The 24,107-nt window shown below is 54.2% G+C and overlaps 1 protein-coding gene across 5 annotated transcripts in view; it reads left to right on the top strand.

The window, feature by feature from the left end:
- Positions 1 to 24,107, top strand: part of ZMIZ1 (zinc finger MIZ-type containing 1) — a 229,032-nt gene that overhangs the window by 131,394 nt on the left and 73,531 nt on the right. For all 5 annotated transcript variants that reach the window (XM_064487995.1, XM_064487994.1, XM_064487996.1 and 2 more), the window contains one exon: positions 5,622 to 5,727. In XM_064487995.1, the coding sequence (XP_064344065.1) occupies positions 5,622 to 5,727 (106 nt within the window). The remainder of the gene's footprint in view (positions 1 to 5,621; positions 5,728 to 24,107) is intronic.

The raw sequence follows: 24,107 nt of genomic DNA, 5'->3' as shown, positions 1-24,107 counted from the left end.
GCTCCCTCAGGGCCACTGGGCCAAATCAAGCAGCTGCCTGCACTGCCCAGGCCTCCTCATCCTCCAGCCCCCTGGGCTCCCCCTCCCTCACCCAGCTCCCTTAATCCTCTTTGTGGGGATCCTGGTTCAGGCTAAGCTCCTCGGGCAAGGACAGATGTTACTCCTATCCCAGCTGCTGGCAGCCTTACGTGAAGGAGGAGGTGGGGCTGCCCCCCTTCCCCAGCATCCCACCCCAAGCCTGACCCTGCCTAGGAGGTGGGGACCTGAGGCTGAATCTGACAATGGCTTTGGCCAGGCTAGATGGGCAGGTGGGTATGAGATGACCAATAACTGGCCCTGCCCCTGGCCCTGCCCCTGGCCCTGTCATTCATCTATTCATTCAACAAACATTCATCAAGTTTCTGCTGTGGGCTGGGCCCTGCGCTGGGCTCCGAGGGGAGTCCAGTGAGCACAGTGGGCTTCTCTCAAGCAGCTTACCTTCCAGTGGGGGAGGCTGACACTAAACACAGCACCCCGTGAGAGCGGGCAAGGTGATGGTCAGGAAAAGTCTTCCAAGGAGGTCACCTCCAGCTGAGACCTGAATAGCAAAAAGGAATCAGCTAGGGGAAGATGAAAGAAAAGGGTATTCCAGGCAGAGGGAATTTGCAAAGGCCCTGCGGTTTGATGTGTTCAAGGAACAGACAGAGGTCTCAGGTGGCTGGAGCACATGAGAGGGAGAGCGGTACAAGATGAGGTCGAAGAGGGAAGCAGAAACCAACTAACACAGAGCCTGCAAGCTGAGAAGTTTGGGTGTTATATGACAGGCAGTGGGGAGCGCATGGAGGGTCTTAAGCAGGTGAGTGATGGGATATGATTTCTGTGAAGACTCAAGCTCTGAAGCAGAGCATCCTTGGAGGGTAGGATGGAAGGATTGTGGAGGTCTTCCTGGAGGAGGGAGCCCAGAGAGGACTCTGTAGAAATCTGACTGGCGGGGGTCGAGGCTGTGGCTTTCCAGAAACTGCACATGGAGGCTCAGTGCCAGCTCTGCACCCTAGCTTAATAGGCATACACTTGGGTGACTGGCCAGCTCTGTCCCCCACCCCCACCCCCAGCCTGCTCCTTAGCCAGAAAGGGGCCCCTCGCCCACCCACCACAGCTGCTGAGACCCGAGTCTGACTGTCGCTTACAGTACAGCAGAACCAGCAGCAAGCAGTAGGTGGCGGGGTGGGGCGGTGTTGGAGGTTCATAGAAGACACCCTTGGTGCCCATGGCATTTTCCGGGCACTGTCTCCTTGCATCTTATGAAGACCCTGCAAGGGGGGCAGGGAAGGCCTCGGGCTCTGTGCCAGTCCTCCCATCACCCTGTGCATCCTCAGCCCCAGCCGTGCCCCAGGGGGAGGGGTGGGGTGGGACAGGTGAAAGAGCCCAAGGGGCCTAGGCAGGACGAGGCTGCCGAGCACACACACACACTCACACACACACACTCACTTGCACACCCCCTCCCCATCCAGAGAGCAGCCTGAGCCCTGCAGGTTGCCATCATCCCCTGGGGGACTTCTGCAAACAAATTCCTCTGGATCTGGCTTACTTGGAAGGTATAAATTAAAACCCACTTAGCCTCAGGCAGTAAATGGACATATTTTTGCCATTTGAGGGCTAGGCCCTGGGGTGAAGAGCCTTGGACGGAGGGCAGTCCCTGCCTTACCCTCCCCTTCATGCCCTCTGACCCCAGGATGCAGAAATGCAGGAGCCCCGTGGCCCCTCCGGAGGAGCATCTGCCAGGCACCACTTCCACTTCAGGACCAGGTTCTTCCTTAGCCCCTCCCTTAGCAGCAGGGCTGAACCCCTTCTCTGGGTGACCCCTCAAAATCAGGCCTCTCTGGACTTGCTCCTTCTTCTCCCCAGTGAGGTGGAGCATGCTTGATCTGCTCGAGTAACAGAAAGACGGCTCAGGTGGCCAGAGCACAGGAGAGGGGAGGCGGGTATAAGAGGAGGTTGGAAAGGGAAACAGAAACCAGTCAGCGCAGCAGTAATGCCCACCCCATCTCTCCTGTGAGGACTTGCCCACAGCCTCTGAGCTTTCACTGCTGAAGCTGTGGGGGTATGTTCACAAACAGCACTCATTGAGCTGTGTGCCTGGTCCTGGCTGACATCCTTGCAAGTAGGAGCTTTTGTACCCATTTCACAGATGAGGAAACTGAGGCCCAGAGAGGTTAAATCACCTGGGTGAAATAGAACAGCTAGTAAGTGGCAGAGCCAGAGCCCCATCTCATGCCTGACTCCAAAGCAGCAGGAGCAGCAGCCGCCACAAATACCTGTCCACCCCAGCACTGAGAATGGTAGCAAACTGGGAAAGGGAGGGCTCTGCCCGGAGGGGCTTGGGGAATAGCCATGAGACAGAACTGGGACACATAGAACTGGCAGAGGCCATCACACACCTTGGAAATGAGGGATGTTCTTGCACCTTTACAGAAGAGGAACCTGAAGCTCAGAGAGATTAAGTAACTTGCCTTAGGTTGCACAGTATAGATTGGAGTAGGATTGGAGCACAGACCCGGCATACATCCAGTTCCCCTGACTGCCTCATAGGATGTCAGAGTCCAGCCACTAGCCGGAAGCAGGAACCCCTTCTTTAGCATCTCCCAGACAGCCTGTCCTGCTTCACGGCCAGGAGGCTGACTGCTTTTCAAAGCAACACACTCCCTTTATGGGACTAATATAAGTGCCACATGACCTTGAACACGCCCCCTCTCTCGCCTCTGAGCTTCAGTTTCCCTCTCTGTGGCCTGAGGGGCTGGACTCCCCGACCTGTAGATTCCCCCGGACCCTGGGATCTAAGTCTCAAACAGCCAGGCCCTACAGGTCAGCCTCAGGAGCACCTCGTGGGCTGGGCTGAGCTGGCTGGGCCTGAGCAGCCAGCAGAGGGCAGCAGTGCCGCAGCCACACGCCACAAGCCTTTGTTGGGGAGGGGTCTTCACTGAGGGGTCTTCACACACATTGGGCTGGGAGCAGGCCTCCTGAAACACGACAGGAGGCTGCTCAGCTAATCCCACCCTCCCCACCACTGTCAGTCAGACCCACCTCACAGAGCTTTTCTGGGGGTCCTCAGGCTTGACCAGGGGAAGCAATACAGTGCACGAGGCACTCTAGAGTAGCAGGGTCCAGCTTAGCCTGCTCTGCCACACCTGTGCTGGGTGACCTTCAGCCAGGCCCTGCCCTCTCTGTGTCTTGGTAAAAGGAGACTGTTGGAGCCAATGACCCTTCTGAACACTGGGCTCAGGGGACTCGGTGACAAAGAGATACTCCCAAGCTTACAAGACAGCCCTTATAACCAATTCCAGGCCTCTCTTGCTCAATTTAGCTAGGTTGGTTTTTTTTGCTGTTGTTTGTTTGTTTTTAAACCAGAGCAACAGGATTAGCCAGTATTTGCTAAACAGAAGGACCTCTGCCTTTCTGCCCTCAACCCAGAGCCTGAGGGTTCTCCATGCAGGTTGGGAATTATGGCCTTAACCCTCTGTGCGCTGGAAAAGAAGTCCTCTCCTGGAAAGAGCCAAGACTTTGCAGCTTGGCTGCCTGGGATCACATCCGAGCTCTCTCACCTGCAGTCTTCTCATCTGTACAGATAACAAACAGTACCACCTTGTCAAACTGTTGTGAGAATTTGGTGCCTCACTACTTATGAAGCATTTGCTTAGCCCTCATAGCTGGGAGCTAGCATAGTCATTACACTGCTGTGTCAACGTGTCCCACAAACAGCAGCCTCACTGATGCACCAGTCCAAACAAACTGCCTGTGCTCACTCGCATCCACCCCAGGGCTCACCTCCCAGTGACAGCCAGGAGCGGAAGTGACCCTTCCAGAACCCTCCTCCCCACTCTCCAGTGTCTGTGTCTGCAGAACTGAAATACGCAACAGGCCATGAGGAATTGGGGGCCTTGGTTTTCCTGCTCGGACAGTGAGACTATCGGTGACAAGGCCCTTGCCCTGGGGAGTCTGTCTATGTGTGGCGGGAGCGGGATGCTGCCTAAGAACCACAGTCCAGGGGCAAATAGAGCCTGTGGGAAAGAGGCCTGAGGGGAAAGGGCCTTCTGTTTGCAGTGGAGAAGATGAGCAAACATTCTAACCTGAGAAATCCTTTCTCCTCCCTGCACAGAGAGTCCCAGGAGATGGGAGCGGGGAGGCAGGGCCCTGTTCCAAGAGGCTCTGGTGGTCCTGGGAAGGCGGGCTCCCCTGGCTCCTTCCTGACTCACCGGGGCCACTCTCTCTGGGCCTCAAGTGTCCATATTTTTTTAAATGAGAGAGTTGGCCTCGGTTAGGGGTTTTCCCACACTTTGTAGCTCTAGAGCCCTGTAATGAACCCTTAAAATATAAGACAGATATTGGGGAACTATCCTAATGGCTGCAGGGGCTGGGCCAACCCCCAGGGCAGCCCAGGCTCTCTGAGGACCTCTGAGAGCCTCTGGAGCAGGTGGTGTCTGGGGACTGGACGACGGAGCCTTCCCTTTCTCCCAAGACTGAGCGCCGCGTCTGGGAGCCCTCCTTTCCCCATCAGCCATGGCCGCCCCAGCTGCTTCCTGAAACGACTCCATTTTCCAAGGTCCTTCCTTCTTAATAAGGAAACCTAATTTGGCGGCTGTTAATGAGGAAGGCGGGCAGGAGGGAACAGATCTGGCAGTGGTGGGACACCTGGGAATGGGCGTGGACGGGGCGGCGCCGGGCGGGTGTGAGCCTGCGGAGCCATCTGTGGGGCCCCCAGAGCACCCTGTCCCTCACTGTCCCCCAGGGACTGACAGCCCTCCCCGCCCATCACCTCTCCCCATTCCCGCCCATGCTTCTGAGGTTTACAAGGAGATAGGTGGGACCTCCTGTCCAAATGCATTGATGTTGGCAGACTTCCACTGGTGCTCTTAGGGGCACCTCCCGTGAGCCGAGCCGGTGCTTCGCTCTGGAGACAGCCCTGCAGTGTTGGATCTGAGAGGCTGCAGGGCGCCTGGGGGCCTAGGCGTGTCCATCTGGGGAATTCTTAGCAGTCCGTCAGGCGGCTCCCAGCTGGAGCTCTAGGGAAGCAGTGTGTCCTAAATCGGCGCTTCTCCCCAGGCCCTGATTCAGGAGGGGTTGATTCCTCTGAGTGGGGACCGTGCTTGGAGTAGTGAGGGTAGCGAGCTCCCCTGGATGGTGGGTGCTGGTGCTCAGTGAGGGGGCGGGGAGGTGATAGGAGTGAGAGACTTTCTGGGGGCTGGGGGCTTGGTAGGGAGTTTGAAGAGCTGCACCGGGGGAATAAAGACCCTGGCCTGAGGCCATGCAAAACTCGGTGGTACAGCACCCCCAGCCAACTTCTAGAATGTGGCCTAATTTGAGCCCTTGATAGCGACAGGGCCTGGGCTTTGAGATCAGGCCCACCTCCGGACTGGAAACCCCCAAAGGCAGGGGCCAGGATCCCAGGGCCTGGCATGGAAGAGGTGCTCACCAATGTTAGCAGAGTGATGGAAAGATACAGTTTGAGTCCCAGCTCTGCCTGATGTTGGGGACCTGCCTTAGCCTGCCCGCCTCACCTGTGAACCAGGCACATCCACCACTCTGGGATCAAAAGCCTGGCGTGGACAGTTACTCACCCCTGCCCTTCCTCCCCATCTTGCTGGCAGGTGGTCAGTCGGGTGGCAGCTCAGCAAGGGTTCGACCTGGATCTCGGCTACAGACTGCTGGCTGTGTGCGCCGCGAACCGAGACAAGTTCACTCCGAAGTCCGCTGGTAGGTGACGGCTGGGGGCTCCACAGTGTCATTGGGAGGTGGGTGGGGCACGGGACTCGACCCCAGGACCATTGCCACCCCTGTCGGGTGGCACCTCTGTTTGTCCAGGTGTGGTGTGAGCCTGCAAGGAGCAGCAGCTCACCTGCTGGGCTCCAGGGCCCATGAGTGGGGTTTGTCCCCCATCTCAGGGTCAGCGAAGGGCCCAAGGCACACCACACCCCAACAGCAGGCTAAAGGGAGACATGCGTCCTCTCGTCTCAGCACCACGGTGACCCCTTGGTGTAAGTGCTGTGATCGTCCCCATTTTACAGCCCAGGAAACTGAGGCTCAGAGAAGCTGAAGAGTTTCCCCAGGTCACACAACTGAAAAGTGGCAGAGCTGGGATTTAAGCCCAGGCCTGTACTCCAGAGTCAGCATTCTTAACCTTGATGCTCCACTGTATTTATTCAAAAGCTTTTATTTAAAATAAAACATAAATTAAAATTAAAATGAACCAGTACATTCAGAGTGCTAAAACCTGCTCTGTGTAGTATTCTCCATCGCAACTCTGTCACTGCCTGGGACCCCCTGATCCCATAGAAAACAGAGGCCACAGAAGGTGCCAGGCAGCATTCTGTCTGCAAAGGCTTTAAACACACTAAAGATACAGCTTTACCTGTCCCTCCATCCTCATTACCTTGCTTAAATGGGGGGTGTCGTGTAAGCTTTAACTCCAACAGACTGGACAACCCAGCCCTGTCACTTGCTAAGTGTGTGGTCTCTGAGCCTCAGTTTATCTCCTCGGGAAGACAGGAGTGACAAGGAGACCTCCCTTGCCGGGGTCAGTGCTAAGCACGGTGTCTAGATGTTGTTAACATGCTTTATCGAGTCACAACAATTCATTGAAAAAGAAAAAGCAGTCAGTTATTTCCTCTGTATAAATAAAGCAGACGTTTTCTCTGAATCTGTTCATCAGTTCTTTGGAGTATATACAGAAACAGCCTTAATGCAAATGCTGAAGGACATCGCACTATGGGTTTTCATCAGTCTGTGCAGCCCATGGTCTCTTGAATGTGGGGTTGCACTCCACTCTATGTATGTTTACAGTGGTCCATGCACATGGATTGCGTGTCACTCATAAAAGGGGATGAAGGTCTCGTTAGCCAATAGCTGCTCTGAGCTCCCTGACGCGCCGGCCTTTGTTGGGGTAGCACTATTGTATTGAACTGCTTGCCAGAAAATGGTCTTGGAATCTCATAAGTGACGTCTATTCCTGATAGAATCTGCAGTTTTAATAACTTAAGTCAATACAATTTTGAGAAGGTAAAAATTGCTACTTATCCAAGAAGCATGTATGTCCACGTCTCTGTTGAGTGTCTGCTTTGTGCAGGCATCTGGCTGGAGCTGGGTAGCACTGAGGAGTGAAACAGACATGGTCTCACCTCGGGAAAACGGTCCAGAGCAGGGGTCGGCAAAGTTTTTCTGTGAAGAGCCAGATAGTAAATAATTTAGGCCTTGCAGGCAATACAAAAGCAACCATAGACAATATGTAAACAAATAAGGGTGGCTAGTTCCAATAAAATCTTATTTATGAAAGTAGGTGATAGAATCATTTCCTAACACCTGGTCTAAAGGGAGAGAAAATCATTAATCAAATAATCATAGCTGTTAGTGTGTGGGCGTGTGTGTGTGTCAGGGATGCTGTGAGACCACTCAGGAATGGGGACAGGCTTCCCCAAGACCCAAAGGTCAAGTAAAAGTCGAGCAAGTGAAGAAAAGGAAGAAGAGCTGCCCAGGTAAAAAGAATTGCCTGTGCAAAGGCCCTGAGGTAGAAGCAAGCTTGGCTTTTGGCAGAACTAAAAGAAGGGCAGTGGTTCTAGAGCCCAGAGGCAGAAGTCAGCAGCAGTTGGACATACAGGGCCTGTCTGGAGGGTTGTGGTCTTTGTCCTAAGAGTTAACAGGAACATGGCTAAATTCTGATTTTGAAAAGATCACTCCAGCTACTGAAGAACCGATTGCACAGAGGAGGCCAGTGTGGATGGAAGGAGCCAGCTGGCAAGTTGCTGGGATGTCAGGATGAGGATGATGGTGGCCAGACCAGGAAGTTTCCACTTCCTGTGGAGTGGAGTGGAGAGAAGTGGATGACTCCAAGGGATATGTAAGAGGTGAAACCGAGGCAGGGACAGTGTGGCCAGAGGGATGGGAGGAAAATAGGAGAATGAACTGTCCTAGAAACCCTGGCTGCTCCTGAGGTACCTGTGTAGCCCGTCCCTCGGGTCTCTCACACCCCTGCTGGTACGTGCTGGGTTTTCTCCCATATTTTGTACAATGTCCAGCTCTGCGAGGCACAGGATATTATCTGCGTTTATGGATGAAGACATTGAAGCTCAGAGAGGTCTTGTGACTTGCCTACTGTCACACATCTTGTCAGTGATAGAGCTGGGACTTGAAGTCATGGCCTCCTGACTCCAGGCCTCAGGCTCTGCCCCCTGCATCATAGCTGACTCTGGGGCTGGCTGGGGACCTAGACCTAGGAGAGCCTCCTGGACCAGGATCTGAGAAGCTACTCTATTTGGGAGAGCCCTTCACTTTGCTCAAGTCTCTCTAGCATGGCCCTCATCTCAGTATTTCCAGCATCACTTCTTCTCCTGAGACAAGGGATTTAGTCCTTCCCCATCTGTACCCAAGCTGTGCACAGCTCTTAACAGTTTATAAAGCCTTTTCCCATACATGTGTCTATCTAGTCACATGTTAGGCCCTAGGCCCCTAGAGTGAGTTCTCAGTAACCCGTTCTGCAGCTGAAAACACTGAGGCCCAGCAGTGCCTGTGGCTTAGCTGTCACTTGAATTCACGTGTCAGGAGCCAAACCCTGGTCAGCACCAACAGCCATGACCAATCACCTTCCACAGGCTGCCCGCCCCCCTCAAGAAGCACGGGCCTCAGGGTTCTCAGGGTTTTCAGGGTCCCAGCCATCCCCCTGCTTGGCCTGTCTTCTGGGAAGGCAGCGTGCCAGTCTGAGGGGGATTGCTTCAGCTACTGGGTTTCACTGGTGGGATTAAAAGGCCTATGGGAGGGGGCAGGCTGGACCATGAGAGGGGTGGAGGCCATGGAGGACAGAGCAGGGACCCTAAATTCCAGAGGAGGCTCCAGCACTGGCCCCGTCTTTGCCACGTTGCCCACCTCCCAGAGCTATGGCCTCCTCTGTAAAGAGGGCCTATATTCCTGACCCGCAGGCTGCCCACAAGGGTCAAACGAGACTCCCCAGCTGTGGAAGCGAGGGGCCGGCTAACACCCGGTGCACAGTGTGTACCAACTCAGTGTTAGTCTCCAGCCTTCCTTCTCTGCTTCTGTCTTGTCCCCATCATGGTTCCTGACCTCTCTGATGCCCTTCCTGCCCCAGCAAGGCTATTTCCCACCACTCTTTCTCTGAGGCTCTGTGGGTGAGTGCATGACCTCCTAACCCCACCTCTGCATGCAGCTGTGAGGGTCCCTTTGGCTTCAGGTGTGTGTGGTGGTGGGGGGTGGCCACACTGGCCACAGCTGGGCCCACCTGGGCCTCTCCAAGTCAGGCCTGTGCAGTTCTAGAACGTGCTCTGTCCTCAGAGCTCCTGCAGCCCGCCCTGCTGTCCCCCCACCCTCCTGTCCTCCCGTCTCCGTCTGGGCTCCGGTTCTGTCTCACTGACGTGTGCGATTTTCACCCTCCCCGTCCCTCCCTCCCCTTTCTGTCTGAGGGTCTCTGATGCCGTGCGCTGTCTCTGCCTGTCCTTCCCTTCCCTGCCGCCCCTCAGCCTTCCTCCCTGTGTCATGGTGTGCGTGTGTCTGGGGTGAGGAACAGGCCTGTGTACGTGTGTGCGCGTCTCCCACTCTGCCTCCCCCGCCCCTCCTCCCGCTCCATCTCCCTGTCTGTCTCTCTTGTCAGGAGGCCAAGCTGGGGCCAGACGAGGGCCGGTGGGATGAGCTCATGCAGCGAGGAGCCGTGCTTTGTCAGGAGAGATGGCAGGGAGCCGGGCTGGGCTGTGCGCGCCAGCATTGGTGGGCTCTGGAGCAGGAGCTCAGGCCTGGGGGCAGTGCTGTGCGGTGTGTGTGTGTGAGAGAGAGAGAGAGAGAGACAGAGACGGAGCGTGAGCGCAGAGCAGACACTGCAGCAAACCGCCAAGTCAGGCGTCTCCACGTGGGCCCCTCAGATACCCAGCCCCCAGCTCTTTGTTCTGGCGCAGCCCTTAGCCTGTGCTCGCACACGGGAGCACGCGCACACGCGCACACACTGGCGTCCTCCTCGTCGGGAAGGTCCTTGGAGGCCACAGGCTTCCTCCTCTGCCTCGGTCCAGAAGGTCACCTGCCTTGTGCCTCCCCTCGTCCCCCTCCTCCAAGACCACGGCAGGTCCACCCTGCCCGCCCCCACCCCCAACACCGACCGCAGCGTGCCAGTTCTTGGCAACTTGGCAGTCAGCGCCGAAATGTCAGCCTCCCTGGCACGGAGCGGGCCCACGCCTGCAGGCTACGTGGGCACCAAGCACCAGGCAGTCACCGTGCCCGAGGTCTCCAAGAGCCCTCTGTGTGCCTCACTACTGCCCACACCTGAATGACTCTGTCCCCTTAGCTGACCCCTGTGAGCAGCCTAGTGGTGTGTTAAAATAATAGAATGGGAAATGTCAGAGCCCAAGGGATGGGGAGCCCAGGCCCAGAGAGAGGGGACCTGCCTCAGGGCATAGCAGGACAGGGCAGAGCCCAGACAAGAGCCTGGGGTGCTTGCTGCCCGTGCTCTTGCCCCTCCTGCTTCCCTGAGTGATGACTCTGGGCTCACATCTAAGATGAGAGGCATGGAGCTGTTGGCAGAGTGGAAAATGTGGAGAGAGCAGCAGGTCTGGGAGGTGCCAGGGCGTCCCAGGGGCATCCTGGGAGAGGCAGCCAGCAGGCGTTTGGAGAAGGGACCAGAGAACTCAGGAGAGAAATCAGGGCTGGAAGAGGCAGCCCCTGAAACCTTCAAGGAAGAGGAAACCAGCCTGCTTAGGGGTGAGTGGAGAGTGATTGTCAATCACCCACCTGTGGGCTGGATGTGGCCTGCAGACAGCTGAGGTCTGACTGTTCGGTGGTTTTTAAAAATGCCTGTTAGTTGCCAGCATTTGCTTTTTTGGAGAGTGCACTGTCCAGTTAAATGCCTGACATCCTTTGAATGGGAACCTTGGGCCAACAACCCACTGTGGTGGTGGCAGATCCCTTCGATAAGTGCTGTGCTTCCCCCATTATCTTACACTCCAAGCATGTCCTGCATTTGGAAACCCGCTGGACCCTCTGGGCTTGTGTGCTTCTTACCCTGTTCTGTGCACACCCTCACGTCCCAACACAGCCGCCTGAGTCCCGGGCCCAGGCGTGGAAACCCAAGCAAAGCGGATCACCTGCTTTGTGTTGACAAACATCTGCCTGATCAGGTTTCTCCAATGTGCTGACAGCACCCCACCCCCACCCCCCGCCCCTAGGAGCCCACAGCAGACCACGGGATGGGGCTGAGACATGCCCTAGGCCCCAGCCAGCCTGGAGGTGAAGAATCTGGAATGTGATGGGGCCCCTGCCCTGCCCCTCTGGGTCTGTGGCCTGTGTTCCACTCAGGAGGGGCTCGGGAGAAGCTCGGTCCTTCTTGGAAGCCCTCAGTCCCAGGGGGTTTCTGCAGCAACTTGTGTAGCAGTCCTAGGGCTCAGAGACAGACCCCACACACACAGGGGGCCTTATTGCAAGTGTCCCACCTCCATCGGAGGGTTGGGATGGGACCCAGGCCTCAGAGGCCAGCCAGGTCATTTCATCTCTTCCACTCAGGACTCCTTAAGCAGGAGAAGGCAGGTCATAAACCATTTTCCTCTGTCTCTGAAAACAGTCCTCCTTGCTTCCACTTGGCTGAATGGGGGGCTCTCAGATTCCCACAGTGGTGGGCACATTCCTGGCCTCGCTCGGAGGCCCAGCTCCCATCTCCACCTTCACGCCTCCCCCACGGCCTCTGTCCACCCCCCTCTGCCTCTGCCCACCCCAAAGCATGCAGCCGCCTTCCTGTCACCGTCACTGGGGAGGACAAATGGCCTCATTCAGGGACACCCTGCCAGATCTGTCTCTCTAAGACAAAGCTGTGCGCAGCTCTGCGTGAAAAACGACTCGCAGCCTCTCAGCGAGCAGGCGGGATTGGTGGGTGCAAATTGCAGGGGATTTGTTAACACTTGCTGGCTCCCCTAGAGACAGTGGGCAGGCAGGCCCTTGCCCTTGAAATGCCAGGCCGCCCAGCTGGGCGCCTCATCAAGGCCAGGGACAAACTTCCTCCTGGACACCAGCCCCCACCCCCACGTCTGAGCTCAGCAGAGCTGGGATGTGGGGGAGGGACTTGGCTTCCTTCCCCCTGCTTGGCCGCCTCTGCACTCCAGGTCAGGTCCTGCTCAGGAAAGGGCTCTGGATTTCATCACCAGGCCCCTGGGAACCGACTCGCAGTCAGCTCTGTTTAAAGGACAAAACCTGTTTATCACTCACCTTCCATCAGGTCACTGCTGTGGGAGAGGCCACTGGGGCTCTTATCAGGATACCCATTTTGTAGAGGAGAAAACTGAGGCTCTAACAGAAAAGAGACAGACCCAGGTCACATGGAAGCAGGTGTTGGACCTCCAGATGCTCAAATCTGGAGTAGAGGGAGCCGTCCCCCTTCTGAGTGACCCTGTGTGAGCAAATGGGATAGATTGTCCTGGGTCAGTGGCCCCTGGCTCCCTCCCCTCCCCCAGCTCCCTGAGGGCTGAGGCCTGGGATCCAGTGGCCTCACTCTGCTCCTGGAGAAAAAGAACAGTGGGGAGGAGCACACACGACGGGGGTTTGTGGACACAGCGTTCCCAAGCTAAGGGCTTGGGGGGAGGGGTAGCTGCGATGGTCCCTGGGGTGTCGGAGTGAACAGTGGGGAGAGGGGCGGTGCCACAGAAGAATGAGAGAGGGCAGATTTGGAAATAGCTTCCAAGCCCCGTAAGGGGGAACTGAGTATTTCAGTGGCCACTCTGCAGCCATTAAAAGTGAAGTCTCCCAGGAATGATTACTACGTGAAAATGCTTGTGACATAATATTCATTTTTTAGAAGGATAACAAAATGGTACATTCAGCATGACCTCAACCAGGTGCAAAAACAAAGCGTACATTTAGTTCGGCATGGAAAACAGAAAACAGAATGGAATATACCAGAATGTCAGCTTAGAAACAAGGGACCTGCCTGGGTGGGGATGGCGACTCTGTCTTCATTTCCCACGTTTTCTGCAGGGAGCACAGACGCTGTTTTTAAGCAGAAGCAGCGATGGGCGTTGTGGATTCCTTTGGAGTTTGGCTGGAGCTGGCAGGGGTTGGGAGGTGGGGGCAGGAGCGCCCTGGTCTCCAGGCTGGCTCAGCAGTTTCCCCAGTGCGGCCCTCCTTGGGTCCCCAAGGGCCCTGCGGGGCAGGCTGCTGCCCGCTGGGGAGGCTACTCTTCCCATCTCCCTCTCTTGTGCGGGATGAGCTCATTGCAGGCTCCCGGGCAGAGCCAGGGTGTGCAAGGACATGGCCGCCTGGGGCCCAGCTGGTGGAGAATGAGGGGGTGGGAGGATGAGGGCGTCGGCTCATGGCAGGGGGATCTGGGAGCCGGGACCCCAACAGGCAATGCAGAACCCTCTTAACATGGGGCTGCTTGTCTTACCTGGACCCTCACGGCTCCAGTCCAGAGCCCCAGGAGGGACTCCGTGCACCCAGGCCATGTGATTGGGATGGGGTCTGTGAGGCCAGACTGGAAGGAGAGGCTGCTGGGGATGCCTCAGTCAAATGATGTGTGTCTTGAGTTTGGGTTCCCCCAAATGCAGACCCTGCAACGAAAATTCCAGTGCAAGCAATTTATTTAGGAGGTGCCCAGAAAACACCAGGAGAGAAGCAGAGACATGAGATGGGGAAGGGAAGGGTGTGGAGGAAAGCATGTTGTTAAGCACTCTCTATACCTGCTGTGGGGAGGTCCTGGAGACAGAGTAGAATGTGCCCCTTGGTCAGCCTCAGAGGCCAGGACCACAAGGTGTTTACCCAGCATCCAGCATCTGCTATAGGTTGAGGGCTCCTTGGGGTCAGACGTGGATGCACCCTCCAGCACTCGCCTTGGCGAAGATGCCCGGCAGAGTCACGGGGCTCACAGCAAGCAGAGGGTGTGTGATGCGGGAGCTATGGTACCAGCAGCAAGGCGCCTGCCCAGTTTCCGTCACCTGCATCCCATCCTCATCACCTCTGCTGTATTCCAGTCCCACTCATATTCTGATTGTATTCCTCATATTGCTACTTACTTATTTTGACTTCAAGATGGAAATTTGAAAAGGAAACTTTTTATCTCCTACTTATCGCCACCATAACTGGCAGACCCGCCTTCCTCGCCACGTCTGGACGCTGACTGCATCTGGGTGGAGCTCCAGGCGCCTGCTTCGCAGTAGAGACTAGGCTAACTCTGCCAGTTAAAATGGGAGCCTGGAATTTAGGAAACTGAGGCTCTCCTTCTTGAAATAGTAACATACCAAACAAGGGAAGAGAGCTGACCTGGTCTTGGTTTCCTCAGTGGTCCCGTGGCCACCTTAAGCCATCTTGGGCACCACATCCCCTAGTCCGCACTTAAGGGTGCTCCAGTCAGAGGACAGCCCTGGATGAGGCCACGGAGGCCTGAGTGCCACCCTCCACCTTCACCTCCCCCGTTCAGGCCAATCCCCTCACCCAGCATCCATTTCTTCCACAGTCCAGTGCATCTGCACCATTTCTCCATGTTCATGGCTACAGGGAGAATGATGAGGTCATGGGCTTGAGAATGCCTCCCAGAATAAAAAGTACTAAACAGGAATTTTCAGGGCAAGGAATGATAAGCATCTTTTGCCAGACCCACTCCGTGCCAAGCACGGGGGCTACAAACACATATAAATGCACCACACACAGTCCCTGCTCCCGGGGTTTGAAGTCAATGAATGCTCCCATTCTGTGCATGAGAAACGACAGTAATCCCACACAGACACAGGCCCTTTACATGGCCTTCCTTGTCCAGCCCGTTGAGATCCCCAAAGCGGGCTTATTCCCCTTGAAAGAGGAAAAGACTAAGGTTCTGAAAGGTGAGGAGATGGCCTCAGTGGTTGCGGAAGTGGGACCAGATCTCAGGCCATCCCTGCTTCTCTGCAGGTGTCCCCAAAGAAATGCATGCCTCTGGGTCGATGCAGGGCCACAGGGTTATCACCCTCCAGGCACCAAGCTTGTTGTCACCTTGCAGCCGCAGTGCTGCCTTCCACAACCCAGCCCAAAGGTGCATCTGGGACAGAGGTCCGGCCAAAACATTCCCCACCACCCCAGGGTGCCCTGAAGATGCCGTGGCCGCTAGAGAAGTTCATAAAGCCATGGGCAGCAATTAATTCTGCAGAGGAAAGAGCCAGGTAAGAGGATTAAGGAAGCCAGATCTTTGGTTTTAAGACGGAGCTTAGCTTTCTCACCCCCAGAGGAGGGATTTCAGGGGATTCAAGGGTGTGAGAGTGAAATGGAGCAGAGACTTGGCAGAAAGTGGGCAAGGTGGTTATGGAACTTTTAAAGCAAATGTTGCAAGCCACAGCCTTGTAAATACCCCCTGGGTTAGACAAGCAGACAGGAATTAACGATGGTGCAGGTATCATCAGCCTTGCCTATTTAGACTTACAGAGCCAGGGCAGGGCATCTAGATTAGGACAGAAAAATCTAATTTATCACCCCTTTGAATCGTGATGATAGCAAATATTTGGTCAGCGTTTCTCATGGTCCCAGACACTGTGTAAAACATCCATGTTGATCCCAGACCCAAGTCTGCCCCATTTTAGAGATGAGGAGACTGGGCTTTAGGAAGAGTGAGTGATTTAACCAAGGCCACTTGGTTAAAAAGAGCCAAGATTGTGATTCAAACAAGAATCTCTAACCCTGAAGCTGTAAGCTGCCCCCTACTCTCTATGTACAGGTTGAGATGAAATGCTGGGAAAGACGTATTCAGGACTGAAGAGAGCTTGTCAGGATCACCTGAATTGCTCGCAGGTAGAGATATTAAGTATTTGACAGTGATTTGTCCTTGTTGGGAGGTTAAACGCCCTCGCATCTTTGCGCTCATTCAATCCTCACGGTCCCGAGGATGGTGAGGAGCAGAGAGCCTGGCGCATGGTAAACATTCAGTACATGTCAGCTTTCTTATCACAATTTCCTGGTCAACCCCAATTTCAAATTTTTTTTTTCCAGAAACCATTCAGCTATTTCAGAGAGAGGAGTAGTGGTTAAAAGCCTGGACACGGCAACAGCATGTCTGGGTATGGAAACCACCCAACCCTCCACTCACCAGCTGTGTGACCTTGGAAAAGTCACTTACCCTCTCTGTGCCAAGCTTGCCTTAAGTGATAAAAGGGGATTGTAATAATGCCTACATCACGGGTCTTAAGTAAGTTAATGTATGTACAGTGCTTAGAACAAGGCCTAGCATATACTAGGTGCTGTATACGTGTTAGCAATCTTATTCCAACATGCTGGCATTCAGACTTTCTTAGGATGCCTCTCATACCTGGAGATAGGTCAGAACCCTCTGCCTGACCTGTGTCTTGGTTTGGGGTCTGAAAAAATATGGAATAAGTAGGTCCAAGATAAGTGCCAACAACACCCACCTCCAAGTGAGTAGGTAGAGTGGGGTCCTGTTAACTCAGGCCAGGGAATGGCCCCTTCTTGAGGGCTGGATGCCTACAGGTTTCTGTAAGACAGCAGAGGTTCACATGGGGTTAATATCGCATCTTCCTCCCCTAGCCCTCCCTGCACCCCCCCCATCTTCCCCTCCAAAAAGGAAGCTGACCCCAGTCGGGGAGGCAGGCAGCCTGCAGGAGTACAGAGTCAGAGAGCCGGCTGAGGCAGGCTATACAGGGCCAGTGATACCCTGTCTGTGCCTTGGCCTGGGGAAGTTTGAGGGTCTCTGTCTCTCCAAGTCTCCCAGCAACCCTTCCCAAAATTCTTTCAAGAGAGAAAGTAACATTTAAAGTACCATTGCTTGAATTCCTACTTCATGCCAGGCTTTGTACTAAGTATTTTATAAACATCATCCCTGATCCTTATGATGAACCAACCCATTTTGTAGATTGGAAAACTGATGAACAACTTGCTAAAGTAAAAGAACACTTGCCCAAAGTAACTCAAATCCTTTGTGTAACAAAGTGAGGGGTAAGTGGATAGACCCTCTGATGGGACAGTTGTGTGGACAGTTGAGACTAAAGAGAGGATGGAAAGAAGCAAGGGAATGGGGGGAGGGTGTGAACCAGGCTGCTCTAACTCCAAGTCCTCTCTCCTTTTCGCCCAGGGTTGTACCTTCTCTCTCAGGGATCAGGCTCAAATGTGAGTGTCCTGCTCAGCCTTGTCCCCAGGGCCCATCTGGCCAACAGACAGACCCTCATCCTCTTGTCCCTCATAAGCTACCCATCATCAGTATGCAGAGCAGAGTGAGGGCTTAGGAGGGACCAGGCCCTGGAAGTGCTGGTCCCAACCTGCAGGCCCCCAGCCCTCCTGGCCCCCATGCTTTCAGTGGCCCTTGAGTCGGGTCCAGTGAGCTGCTGGGATAGGGCTGGTCTCAGGGCATGCAGAGCCAAAACCTAGAAACCAAAGAGAGGGCAGCATGAGATAGGATAGGGGTCCAAGCTCGGGCTTTCAGGATCAGGCTGACCTGGGCTCAGCTCAGCTCCATCACATCCATGCCAAGTGCGACCTCAGCCACGTCTCCAGCCTCTCACAAAATAATGAGTGCAAAGTACTTAACTCAAGCTGGCATCTCAGAAGGGCTACATAATCGTTCTGTTAGTAAGTCCTGCATTGCAGTGCAGGCTCTGAAACCTACTTGCTGTGTGACTTTACGCAAATCACTTCACCTCTCTAAGCTTGGGGTCCAGAGGATCTGGAATCCAAGTCTCCTGGCTGGAGCAGCAGCAATTCCGTTTCCATGGCAACCCAGCTGCCTCTCAAGGGACCATCTGGAGCATGTCACCCAGGCAAGGTGCTGCCCAGGCAACCAGGTGTTTGTGTTTTGCAGTGGAAGCTCTGCAAGGTGCTAATTCCCCTCTCTGGGGGCAGGGTGGTGGCCTGGCAGGTGGCTGAAAGGAATCATCGCCTCCTCGGCTGGCTGTGCCTGCCCTTGCTATTCCTGGGTCCAGAGAGAAACAGACTCCAGAGCTTGGGAGCTCTAGCCAATGACTTCCCTTGAAGAGCTATTAACAGTTGCTTCATTATATTCCTAGGCACATTTTCTGGCTTGTTGAGGCTGGTCAGGTGGGAAACGTTGCCTGGGGCTGGACTCTTGTAGGGAATTCCAAAGGACCTAGTCTCACCTGTTTGGGATGAAGAGCCACCATTGTCTCTGGCAGGAAGCAAGAATTACTGAAGGGGGGTGGGGGGGGGAGTAGGAGCCTGCCTTTGAAACAGGCACATAATTATAATGACAGCAGAAACTTAGTGCAAGGATAAACTAATTCACCCCTTCGACAAACGTGCATGGGCACCTATTATATGCCGACTTTGTGATTGGCACTTAGGTAACCCTGGAGATCTTCTGTATCCGCCAAGAGCTCACAGACCTGGACGGGTTAGGAAAAACACAATGTCAACAGACCCACATAGGCAAAGGGAGAAGCTGAAGGCGGGCGGGGGTGGGGCGTTCAGAACCCTCTGGGGCCAGCCACTTCCAGCAGGAAGCTCCCAATTCAGAGTGGCTGGAAAAACCAGGGACAGTTCAGGGATAGTCCGGACTCTGCCATCACTTGACACAGGTGAGCACCTTGACTCTTACAATGACCCACGAAGGAGAGTTCTATCCCCTTTTGCAGATGGGGAAACTGAGGCTCAGAAAAGTGAAGTCCGTGCCCAGGATCACACAGCTGGGGAGTGGCTGAGTTGGGCTGAGATCAGAACTGGGTCGTCTATGTCCACCACGCACCCTGTCGGAGGCTGCTGCTCTCCCTGTGGGCTGCCAGGGGTAGCTCCATTGCCTGGAAGGGTCAGGCCTCTCTCCATGCTGAACAAAATAAAATAGTCTCCCCTCCCCCCTTTGTCCTCCTGGCTCGCTCCTTCTCTTCCCCTCTCTCCCTCTGCCCATGTCTCTCCTCCCTCCCCTTCCCTCAGTCCTTCTCCCTCTCTCCTTCCCTCCCTCTCTTTTCTTCTTTCTCCCTCGCTGTCCTCCTCCCCTCTCCTTTCCTCTCTCCTTCATTTCCTTTGTCTCTTCCTTTCCCCTTGGGACCGCTGCTCCATGCACCACCGGTCCTGCTGGCTGCAGCTCAGCTCTTCCCAGGCGTGGTCACCTGCAGCCTCTTACTCTGGGCCCCAGGCTCGCTGCCCAGGGCAGCCCCAGTCCAGCCCTGGGCTACATCCCCAGAAGTGCCTGCTGCTGTTTGGCGCTGTCCCCTCCTGAGTACCGTCAGCCGAGGAAGTGACATAATTGCATGTCTTCCCTTTCCTCCAGGCTCCGTGTGGTCCCGAGCCCACTCTCAGATGTGCGGCCCAGATGTTTAGAATCGCTGCCTCCCAATTAAGCGTCTGCTGGGAGGCCGGGAGGCACGGGGCCCGTGTGTGTGTGTGAAGGGCCCACGTCTGTGCAAACGGGGCTGGGAAGAGAGAAAACGGGAGCTCGCCTTCCCCAGGCACAGACGGCGGGAGATTGGTGTGCCATCGCGCTCCGTGGGGAGGCCGGGCGCTGGCAAGTGCGACGAGTGTGAGCCTCTCCCAGTCTCTCCGGGGAGAGATTGGTGTGTCTGCCTCCTGGGGACCGGGCTTCTGCATCTGGTTCTTCTCCTCCCACCCCAAACGAAGAGAGAACTGTGGGAGGAGAAAACAGCAGAGGAGGAAGGCACTGCCCCTCTAAAGAGTGAGGACAGGGAGCGCAGAGGCAGCCCATCGGTGGGGTCTGTTCCCTCGGAAGACCAGTGCCCCGGGCTGGCCGAGGCTAGACTTCAGGGTCCGGGCACCAGGTGGAAAGGGCTTCCTCAGTTTGGTGTCACAGACCCACATTTCCACACAGCCAGGAGGTGACACAAAGAGCAGTGGCATCCAGGGGGAAAACACGGGGTGAGTCTGGGGGATCAGAGAGCCCAGCACCCCCAACGGGGCAGCCACTGCACAGGGGGCCTCCTGAGGCTATTTGAGACACGTGCCCAGAACCACCAGGGCTTCCAATTCTGCAAGAAGTATCCTGAGAATTTTTTTTTAGGATCCCCCCTGCACCTTAACAGAGGGCACTAGGGATTGAACCCCGGACCTCATGCGCACCAAGCACGTGCTCTACCAGTGAGCTATACCCTTCACTCCCCTCCTGAGGTTTTTAATGTTTTTTAATGTTGTCGACCACCTCGTATTTAAGACTCAGTACTGGACAGTCCAGCTGTGCCTGAGGGCCGGCTCTCAGGTGGCCAGTGGAGGCACAGGACTTAAACCATTGAGGACCAAGCAGGGACAGATGGTCTCATGGCTGATGGGAGGAGGAAGGGTCCATCTGTGGAGTACATGCCGACTGTGTTATCTTCAGTGAATATGGAAAGAGGCCCCATGCCATGTGAGCAGGGGAGGGTTGGTAGTGAGGAGCACCTGAATGGAGTGGAAGCGGGGGCGGCACAGGAGTCTTTGAAGTGTAGAAATCACCCACACGGCATGTCCAGCCATGGAGGTGGGCCACCCTGGGTTTGCATCCTGCTCCCTGCTTTCGAGCTGTGTGACTTCAGGTAAATGGCACAACCTCTCTGAGCCTTAGCAGTGGCATCAGGAAACAGATGATGATAACCATACCTCCCTCCCAGAGGTATTGATGATTAGATCAACGACATGGAGGGAGCTGTGCCCTGCATGGCGTGAGAACTCGGGATCCACTTGCCACATCCTGGTAACAGGCAAAACAGGTGGGTGGAGAGTACCCGCTCCCCAAAAATTAGCTGTGAGAGGAATAATAGGCTGGGTTGAGGAAGAGAATACTGTGCGCTGGAGAGGACAGAGGAAGCGGGAGCACAGTGCCCTTTTGGAGTGCAAGGGGTATATGATAAGTCTCAGTAGTATCAGCGGTAGTTTTGTTTTCGTTGCTGCTGTTACTCTGATGTGAATGTCAGCGTGCAGAGGGCCTTTGGGGATCACCTGGCCCAACCCTCTTTTTTTATCTGAGGGGAGATCAGCACAGAAAGAGGGAGCAATCTTCCCAGCATCCCTCCTTGCACCAGGGGTAGGACCAACCTGATACGGTGCTTACCACTAATACTCTTCCCATTACTACTGGCAGTACTGTTACTCCCGTGACAGCTACTATGACTGCTCCTGCTATTACTCAGGCTAGCCTATCGCTTCCAATACTACCATTATTTTACTACTACTATGAATCAATTAAGGAGTGAACTTTTACGAAGTTCTGACCATGTTCCAGACGCTGGGCAAAATACTGCACAGACTTCCTCTCCTTTCATCTTTATAAAAATATTGAGAAGCTGAGACTCAGAAAGGTTAATTACTTGCTCAAGGCCACACAATTAGCAAGTGGCTGGGCTAGAATTAGACCCAGGCAGTCCCGCTCCTGCACACCTGGGTACCAGGTCAGACTACCTCCCAGAAGAAAGAAGGAGGCTTGACATCCCGGTGACTGGATGAGTGGAGCCCTGGATGCATCCCAGAGGCCAGGCTGCCTTGTGAATCAGCCCAGGGGGCAGCTGCCTTTGTGGAGGGATCTAATCATATCTCTCCTGCCTTGTTTCAAAAGACCTGAAATTCCACTCTTCACCTGATTTTCTTTGGATTAAGTTATGTGTCCCTCTGTCATTAGCCTTGTTCATTCAATCTGTCTCTTGATAATAGCATGGTAAGGGTGGTGAGGCCAGGTCCCAGACCCAGACAGTCCTGTCTTCTAGTCCTGGCTCCTTGCAAGCTGGGTGACCCTGATCCTGTCCCTTCACTTCCCAACAGTGGGATCTCATCTCTGAAGCTCCCAGATCAGGGCCTCACAGAGTGGCCTTCCTATCCTTCCCCTATGACTCTGGGGGACCCATGTCATAGTCCCAGGTGCATTACTTCTTGCAGATGAGGCCCCCACCCCCAGTAATGGCAGGAAACCAACAGACTATGTCTGGAAGAATCCAAGAATTTAGAGGTTATTCCTCCATTCATTCAGCAGACATTTACTGAGCACCACAGCGTCCTGTGCTAGGTGCCTGCATAGTGTGAGTGAGGAGGATGTGGTACTTACCCTCCAGGAGCTCAGGGCTTGATGGAGAGGACCAACTTGGAATAAATGCCTTCTGACGATGATGTAATCTTGTGACCGGCTCTGCAAAGGTTGAGTGGAGTAGGCCATGAGCCTGGGAGCTGAGAGAAAGCTTTCTCAAGGAAACGACCTTTGCAGGAAGGCTCCAAGGAGAAAATCTGCCCAAAGAGGGCAGGGAAAGGCATTCTGGGCAGAGGAAACAGCATGTGCAAAGGCCCCAAGTGCAGAGGAAATGTGAGTTTAAATTTTCTCTCTACTTCTTCTGGCTTGGTATCCCTGGGCAAGATGCTTCTCTCTGAGCCTCAGTTTCCTCACCTGTAGAATGGGAACAGTTGCCACCTGCCTCCCAGGGTTCCAAGCAACTGAGAGGTTAAGGGATATAAGAGTGCTGGTGCTGGCACTGCTTCCCTTGGATGCCTAGGGAATCTGGAGGCTGCCTCTTGGCTCCTGGCTTCCAACCACCCCCGACACTTAAGGCTTCTGTTGGTACTGGTTGTTCCTCAGCACAATTAGGTAATTAGGCCAAATTCAATTACATACCACAATGCCAGTTCTGTCTGGGGCCCAAGGGGGGGAGTGGGCTCCCTTTGCTGGGGGGAGCCGCAGGAGTGCTGATCCCAGAGCTGTGACTTCCTACCACACATCCCAAAATACTGCCTGCATCCCAGATGGGGAAACTGAGTCAGAGACGAGGCAAAGCTGCTTGGCCCCCAACCACAGCATCCTCAGGGCTGAGATCCCCAGGGCTGATTTTTTTCCCTCCTTGACATCCCCTACCTAAGCTGCTGGCCCATGTCTTGTCCCACCTTTCAAATTCATCATGGGGGGCCTGGCTCCAGTCCATATGGACAAGTCCTCAGTTGGTGGGAGAGCAGGATTTAGCTTCCCTGCCGCCCTTGGATTTGTGGTAGTTTCTCCTCCCAGCTGCAGACTGGTACCCAGCCACTATTCAGCACTTTGGAGTGTAAATTTGGAGGGAAAGCACACACCCAGTAAAGTTGGGTGAACCAGGGTTTATAAAAGCCTCTAAGCCATTTTCTGGAGGCATCCAGACAGGAGCAACCCAGGTGGAGGCTAGCATAAAGACTCTCTTGGAGACCAAAGCATGAGACTTCCAGGGCCTTGAATACCAGTCTAAAGAGTTTGAACTTGAACTTGATCCTGACAGCACTGGGGAGCCAGAGGCGGTTTTAGACAAGGGAGTGACATGGTCAGATTTGCTTCTTAGAAAACCTCAGGTAGAGGAGGGACCTACACCAGAGGCAGAAAAAACAGTTTGGAGGCTATCCCCCAAGACAAGAGACCACTGGGGTGGAACTGAGCCAGGTGTAGAAAGAAAGGAATAGACAGTGACTCCTGTTGCCCATGTCCTGCCCCAGGTCACCTGCAGTCTGAGCCTCAGAAGCTCGGTTGGTGACATGGAGCTGTTCTATGCTTGCTTCTCGAGTTATCAGTTCTGAAGATGATGTATAGCGCTTTTCAGGATGGGGAAAGTCTCAGCTTTGAATTCATTCAATTCTAAAATGAAAGTGGTTTTATGGGGTGTTTATTTCTAATCACAAACATAGCACATACTCCTTGCAGAACAATTAAGGCATACAGAACCTGACAAAGAAATTAAAGAATAACTGAGCTCTCACTCCCATGGGATAATAACTTGGTGAATAACCATTATTCAACAAACATTTGTTGAACACCTACCGTGTGCCAAGTGTAGCATTGCCAGGGATACAGTAGTGATCAAAACAGATAAAAATCTCTGCCCTCATGGAGCTCACAGTCTACGAAAAATGATGTGCGTATAGATAGGCTGCAAATAAATATCCAAAAATGAGACCATAGTGGGCCTGCTGCTTTGCAACTGGCTTCTTTGTCTTAACAGGGTTATGTACAGATATCCCCTCAGTATCCATAGGGGGTTGGTTCCAGGACCCCCTACAGATACCAAAATCCACAAATGCTCAAGTCTCTTGTATATAAAATGGTATAGTAACACACATCCTCCCATATACTTGAAATCATCTCTAGATAACTTATAAAACCTAATACAATGTAAATGTTAGGTAAATAGTTGTAAAGACAATGTAAATGCTGTGTTAATAGTTGCTGGCATGTGACAAACTCAAGTTTTGCTTTTTGGAACTTT

The sequence above is a fragment of the Camelus dromedarius genome, chromosome 8, assembly GCF_036321535.1.
Source record: "Camelus dromedarius isolate mCamDro1 chromosome 8, mCamDro1.pat, whole genome shotgun sequence".
NCBI lineage: Eukaryota > Metazoa > Chordata > Mammalia > Artiodactyla > Camelidae > Camelus > Camelus dromedarius.
Note: the sequence above shows the minus strand (reverse complement) of the source record. Positions and strands in the feature narration are given on the sequence as shown.